Source organism: Xyrauchen texanus, chromosome 30 (genome assembly GCF_025860055.1).
Source record: "Xyrauchen texanus isolate HMW12.3.18 chromosome 30, RBS_HiC_50CHRs, whole genome shotgun sequence".
Lineage (NCBI taxonomy): Eukaryota > Metazoa > Chordata > Actinopteri > Cypriniformes > Catostomidae > Xyrauchen > Xyrauchen texanus.
In genome coordinates this window covers 28,900,026-28,907,538 of record NC_068305.1, presented here as the reverse complement: position 1 = coordinate 28,907,538, position 7,513 = coordinate 28,900,026, and the positions used below count along the sequence as shown (strand labels likewise).

Here is a 7,513-nt window from a genome sequence, read left to right as displayed (position 1 = left end):
GTGAATACACCTAATTGAACCCTTAGCAGAAAATAATAATTATGAATACACCTGTAACTTAGTATTGTGCTTATTTCCTATAATAATATATAGAGATAAAAATGTCCCTTCAAAAGCCTGTGGCAGTTCCATGGTACAATGATGGTATCAGGTCCTGCATGATTACCAAATTCATGTAGCATGGTATTTATATGTTATGGTACATTAAGATCCAAAATAGCTTGGTATTTTAAATGGATTATAACAGAATAGGTAGAATGAGTGTAGTATTAATGCAAAGGGGAAAAACGTCTCCATTTACACAGAGCAAATAGCCCATCTTGTTGGCGGAGGCCATTTACACAAACTCCACCCAGCCACGACAGATTTATTTGGGGTCAGCTGCTGAGCAAATGAAGGCAGGCAAATTTTATTTTTTTGCGATGGGGCAGAGACATTAAACTGGTTAACAGGTTAGACATTTAGTCGTTTAAGAGATTGGATAACCAAGTGACTATTTGCGCTCCAATAGTGAAAACACGACAAAGTACAATGTGCAGCTGTAGTAGCTCTGGGTGTAACGATGGTATGTGTAGTCACTCTGTATATCTGGGTTTGAATCCCACCCATTGACATTTTTCCCCATGTCTCTATTCTTAATATTCCCTATAACTACTTATATTAATAACTAAAAGAGATTCCTCACAGTGATTTGGTCACAGTGAAGATCTGGGAGTTGAAAGAAGGATTTGATGTGGATAAAATGAACCATGGTTTTACTGTAGTAATATTGTAGTAACCATGTGTTTTGGTGGAAACTATACAGTTCTGATGTACTAACCATGGTGTTACTACAGTAACATGTCAATAATAACCAGGTTTAATTTTTTGGTTACTATGATTCAACTAGAATATTACCATGAACATACTATGGTTACTGTAGTAAAACCTTGGTTAATTTTTGTAATAATAAAAATAAAACAAAAATGCTGCAGTGATGTGACTATTCTGTATGTTAGTATTTAAACAGGGGTGTATGTGTATCTGCCACTATTTGCACTTGTGTCTGCCAAAACAAAAAACATAGTAAACACAAAGCAGAAAATGTTACATTATGTTTTACAATAAAAGTTGAACGTGTAAATACCATAGTACTAAATGATTACCATTCATGTAACATGGCATGGACAAAAGTATGGTATTTCGAAGTACTTTAAAGAAAACATTTACATGGAATTTCTTCCAAAAAAATAAAATAAAATAAAAATACAATTTTTTCAGAAATAAAGTCGTCGTTGAAATTGCGGTGAAATGTAAATCGCCAAAAACAAAGAACAACAACAACAAAAAAAAAAGCACAAAAGGAGTCTGGATTACAGATAACCAGCTAGCCTGCTGGTTTAAATGAATATACGATTGAGGCTGAAGGAGAGACAGGATTTCTGTGAAGCACAGATGCTTTGCATAATTGTCCCTCAGCAGAAGCAAATGAGTTATCGGTGGTGGTTTAATCAAGAGAAAAACAACAAGCTCTCCATTAAAGAGGATGGATATCCATGCACTCTCTCCTGGCTTCTAGTAAAACAATATTCAGTAGGCATAAGCTAAATGACTGGCTGAGGTTTCCCCAGTAACAGGTTACGAAGTGTGACAGGCTCACACACACACACACACACACACACACACACACACACACACACACACACACACACACACACACACTCACTTTGTTCAAGCTAAAGATATTCTGTTCAGCTCATGTTGGCAACTTCTAGTCCCTCTGTCCATCGTTCTTTCACTCCTGTCCTTATTCTCCACATATAGCCCGCTGCCCCAATATCCTAAATTTCAAGCCTCAGAAAATTTTTTTATTGGTACAGGTGACGATTGTCACGATCAGAGACTGCAAAAATTAGGTGTGGTTAGGGTAAAGTCAAGGAAGGAGATCCCACAAATCGTTTGGTGAAAAAGTAGGTTACTGGGGCTGCTGGATTTGGTGAAGGTGACAAACGATGTGGTTGAGAAACACACTAGAGAGACAACACCAATGGTGCGTTATGGACCAAGACAATAAGGGTGTGTTCGTTAATGTATAATATTTCTCAACAGTATTTGTCAGTGGTGTGTCAAGACACACACCAACAAGGCTAAGCCTGTAACGGCTACAAAAACCTCATCTGACAGTTGGCGTGCAATCTTTCCCAAGCCTTTAGAAACCTGTACCACTTGTTTTCTTTCATTTGCACAATCTCCCACTTTCCATATTAACGGCTCAGACTGGCACACCTGAAACAACATGACCATGACAAAGATTTATGACTAACAGTCCAGACTGGACACACACACACACACACACACACACACACACACACACACACACACACACACACACAGGATTAAGTTATATTCAAATCAACAGCATTTTGATAACCACCAAATGTATTTATTGACTCCTTTCTCTTAAAAAAAAAAAAAAGGTTACTGTTAAGACACTTGCAAGGGAAGAGATTGGGGCCAATTTTTGGAGGGTTTGAAGGCAGAAATGTTAAGCTTATAACTTTATAAAAGCCCTTACATTAATTATTCCATTAAAACTTCAATTATTTTAACTTTAAAGTAGTTTAATTTTTGCATGATTATAGGGTTCACATTTTTTTCAACTCTAAAATGCAACATAAGTATTCAATTGATTTATGAATCGATTCTCCAATTATTTGTTTTTTTTCAGATTAAAAACAACCCCAAATGTCTTCAAGGGGAGATTCTGTCAGATTTAGCTAACTTTTAGGGATAATTTTGTCTCTTAACTATTGCTACTAGAAGTATGAACACAAATGCGCACACACACAAACACTTATAGGGTCCAGCCACACAGACCTGTGGGCAAATCAAGCCCCACTGAACATAAAGCATAACTGATCCCAGCTGCAGTCTACAGCCTGTAATAGGAAAACAAACGGAGCATGGCCATATTTAAACAGAGCATCCCCCCCAAAAAAATCCTATTACTTAATGCAAACCAAAATGTCAGCTGCAGTTCATTTGGATGTATAGGTTCCTGGACCAATACAGTGCAGTTGTAAGCTTGATATTTAGCCTATATTTAAAGTAACACAGAATACATAATAAAATGCCTGAGGGGCTGCATTAACCTTAACCTTTAAAAAAAAAAAAAAAAACATCTGCAATGTCTCCTGAAAGTCAAGGATAGGAACCCACAATGATCATCAACAATAACGCCAGGAACAAAAGGACCAGGTCTCCATGGATATCAAACTACCTAATAGGCATACTAATGCACCAATAATAACAAACGACCTCCCTGCTGGCAGAAATAAATCCCCCGAAATCAAACGAAGCAAAGGTCGATATTGTAAACAAATCTGAGGGTTCATATATGAATTATATTGCACCAGTTCGGCACTCGCATGAGACCGAATTTCAAGCACGTGCTCGCTTACTGAATTGAAAACGATATGAAAAAGAGCTTGAGACCAAATCAATTTTCATAGGGCAATCTACTTTATTTAAGTAAAAACATTTTTTTTTTTAAACGTACTAACTGAAATACAAAAATATGGACTCCAAAATCAAAGGAATTCTGCTTGCGTTGGTTGGTAATAGAATGAAAACAAAAGGCTCGTGTGAGGTTTGGCGTGAGTGTTTGATTGGTTAAGAGGAACTAATGCAGCTGGGCAGATGCAAAATAACAGAGCTCCATGGCTTGCATTTAATACCAAAGCTCTGGAGTTCAGTAAAAGATGAGACACAGCAACTCATCCTGGTACCTTATGCATCATCTGCCGCAGCGTGCTCCGGGTCTATTTGTGAGACCATGGGATAACCTTATTATTATTATTATTATTATTATTTATTTTTCCTTTTTTAAAGGTACATGGTGAGGAATCGGTTCACACACCACAACCAAAATGGGCGTTGTCTTTGTCGAAATGTACCATATTTTCACACAAATACGCACGACCCTCCGAAAGTCCTCAAGTAAAAGGTAAGCAGCCCTAGTTCAAGGCATGCAGTTCAAATCGGTCCACAACGAGACTTAGAAATCCTCCCTCATTCCTTTCCGTTCACCAGCGACAGCTCCTTCAGAATTCCACTGGCGTCCACGCGCCGTCTCTCCCGTATCATCTCCTCGAGGCTGCGGAACATGAGCGTGTGCACGGTGCTCTCGGACAGGTGCACCTTCAGAAAGTATCGCTGCTCGACCGAGTGCGCCTCGCCGACCGCTTTAAACTCCCGTTTCCCGAAGCGGCACCAGGCGGCGAAACTTTCAGAGTTCGTCCAGCAGATCTCGCCGCTGCTGAGCCCCAGGTGCCCGCTCGCGTTCTGCATCACCAAATCAGCAGGCAGCGGTCGGTACCGGTAGCGATTATTTACGATCCTGCCCTGCCGACCGCAACTGATCTCAAACAAGCTGTCCTTGCGGATCTCCCCTTTGTACAGGTGAATAACCTGGTCCTCCCCCTCAAAGATCGCCCAGTGAGGGGGCTGCGCGTTGGCCACCAATTCCAGTAGATCCCCGGGTTTGCACATGGTTAATAAAGTTTTCACCGAATAAACATCCAGGTCCTCGTTCTCTCGCAGTTTGGAGTAGATGCATTCCTGGCAGCAGAACGCCGAGTACTCGATCTCATCGAGCGCCACCGGACCGGTCTTGCTCGGGCTGTTGTTGTCTTTAAAGCTGTCCGACTGAGATCTATCGTCCAGTTCTTCCTCCTCATCGGAAAAGAAGTACGCCACGCCAACACGCAACTCGTCCTTCTCAATGCCCGATGGATCCCCGGTGGGTAGCTCGCTGTAGTTCAGGTGTGTGATCCGGTCTAGTTGGTTTCCCATCAATAACAGGCAGAGGAGAGACATGGAATACTGCTTCTGAAATAGAAAAACCGTTACATTGAGTAGTTATAAGCGGGACGTATAGGCTGTCTTAAAACACATCTAGACAGCATATGCTAGACAACATTTGGATTCAGAACGCGCCCAAAAATGCTGCACGCATTTATGACGCCCAAAAGGTGAGCATCAGCTCACTAGATTTTGAAACACACCCAGATTGGTCACGTCAATAAAGAACAATCATTCACTGAAACCATGCACACCTGGGTGCGTAAACAACTCTTTCGCCCTGAGCGCAGCACAAAGAGGCAAAAGGGCGAGCCAATGTTTAACTGCTCCAGAGCATTGCGCTCCTCATTCAATCACACATAAAACAGTACCGATGAAGTCAGATTACATCTCCATCTTCTATATTTTCCAAGCACGCAAAAAATATGCAGAGCTCTCTCGTTTAGCCTATAAGTTCATAACACAAGACGATTGGATATGCGCCTCGAATAGATGGATAGTTGGATGCATGGATACCTGCGTATTTCCCCAGGACAATGGCTAATGGTCCTTTTGCGCCATCGGTGCGTATCCCGCAAGGTCTCCAAACCAAACACTTTTGATACTGGCTGCCTTCTGTTTTTCCTCCAAGGTACGCTGGATTCTCTTACACGTTGCACCGCCTCACTTTAAATAGTCAAGAAAACTCCGCCTCCGACCTGCAGAACCTGCCCTCTTGACGGCGATTGGTTCAGAGGAAAACTTAGACCTTTGCTCAGAGGTTTTTAATATTACAGCGGTTTATGTTGCTCACATTCTCCATGACCCCAATGATTTTGCCAAATATTAAATAGTAAATATCTTGGCTGGAAATATAGATATGTGGGTTGGTGTATTATTAGGACATTTTCTTTCTGAATGGTTCATTAGCGCTGTCAAAACAAGTTAGGTCTTATGTTTGCTTGGAACACATTTTATGAACAGGACTCCATAGGTGGATATGTGATAGGATTTAGCTATAGATGCATCACAGGACAGCTCTGCTATGCTGTTTTCTTCGTCATATCTGGTGTGGAGCTCAGAATCCTTCTCTCCCCAACACATCTCTCTTTATCACTCATATAGACGAACATATAAAACACACACACTTACACTAGTTGTCATGTCAAGTGACTGAGTAACTCCTTGTGGCATCGTCCAGCCAATCATAATCAAGAGTCTGTGGAATGAAATGAAATTCCATCACACACACACACACACACACACACACACACACACACACACACACACACACACACACACACACACACACACACACACACACACACACACACAGTATTGATATTGAATTGCATGCTCGCTACCATTATATGCCATATGCCACACACGCAGGCATACATATTCCCAAAAAGAAAGCACTTGAACGAATGTGAGGGGCTTAGGAGTTAGAATGATTTAGTTTATAATTATTTGGCAGAGACAGATCCAATTATCCATCTATGAAATGGATTGCCCTCATGTCTCAGTAATGCATCCATATGCATATGTTTAATATGTATAGATGCTTGGGATACGTGTGAGACAGAGAGAGAAAGAGATAATCTATTTGAAAGGCAGATGCAGAGGACCCTGAAAGAATCCTGATGCATACACGCTCAGATACACAGCATATGCCAGGAGACTTATGTGTGTGAATACTTTCACTGCATGTGCCTATGTGACAGGGTGACTGAGACATTTAGAAAGAAATAGAAGTGAGGGATGCAAGGGAAACAAAGAGATGGTACGCATTATCTATAGGAATTCTGCACTTCTTCTCTCTGAAATACAGAGATGGGCCATATTTGCAGTAAACAAGCACACTGTAATCATAAAAGAACACCAGGGAAAACAAGTCAAGCATGAACAAAGGAGAGGAGGAAAGAGGGATGAGAGGAGCGAAGGGATAGAAACGAGGGAATGGAGACAAAACTACGAGAAAAATGGCTTTCGGTAACAATGACCATGTGACAGTCTTGCGTTCAATGTATCCAGCTGAAGGCTTCGGCTTAGAGAAAAGCTGTTTTTTAAGGGCTTCATATAAAATACAGTCAAGATTACTAATCATTTCCCATATAATGTTATAAGTTTATCAGTTGCTGCATGTGATTTCATCTCTTTGCCAGCATGTAACTCTTATAATTACATCTGAATCTGTTCTAGTCTAGCAAGAAAAGAGCTTTTGTTAACACTTTTCAAAAATGTTGTATTCGTCAACATGAGTTGACTACATTAGTTAATATGGGCTAACAATAAACAATACTTTTACATCACTTATTAACCTTTGATAAAGGAATTGTTACCCAAATCTGAAAATGTTCTCATCATTTACTGACCCTTATGCCATCACATGTGTACGACTTTCTTTCATCTGCTGAACTCAAATTAAGATTTTTAGAAGAATTTCTCAGCTCTTTTGGTCTATACAATGCAAGTGAATGGGTGCCAAAGTTTTGAAGCTCCAAAGTGCACATAAGTCAGCATAAAAGTAATTCACAAGACTCCAGTAGTTGACCTATATCTTCAGAAGTGATATGATAGGTGTCATAAACAGATCACTTTTACGTTCTTCTTCTTGTGTTTTTGTTGATTCACATTATTGATGCATATCCTGGACCAATACAGTGCAGTTGTAAGCTTGATATTTAGCCTA

At 40.4% G+C, this 7,513-nt stretch overlaps 1 protein-coding gene across 1 annotated transcript; it reads right to left on the bottom strand.

Moving 5' to 3' along the window:
• Window positions 1-809: 809 nt before the first annotated feature.
• Window positions 810-5,474, bottom strand: LOC127623864 (protein LRATD1-like). The gene is made up of 2 exons (XM_052098435.1): window positions 5,359-5,474; window positions 810-4,869 (listed from the first exon to the last, which is right to left on the bottom strand). Exon 2 carries the CDS (start codon window positions 4,855-4,857, stop codon window positions 4,051-4,053), a length of 807 nt encoding a protein of 268 aa, XP_051954395.1. The 5' UTR covers window positions 4,858-4,869; window positions 5,359-5,474; the 3' UTR covers window positions 810-4,050.
• Window positions 5,475-7,513: the final 2,039 nt, after the last annotated feature.

Coding starts and splice junctions, on each gene's coding strand:
- LOC127623864 (XM_052098435.1), bottom strand. CDS start 4,857: ATGTCTCTCCTCTGCCTGTTATTGATGGGAAACCAACTAGACCGGATC.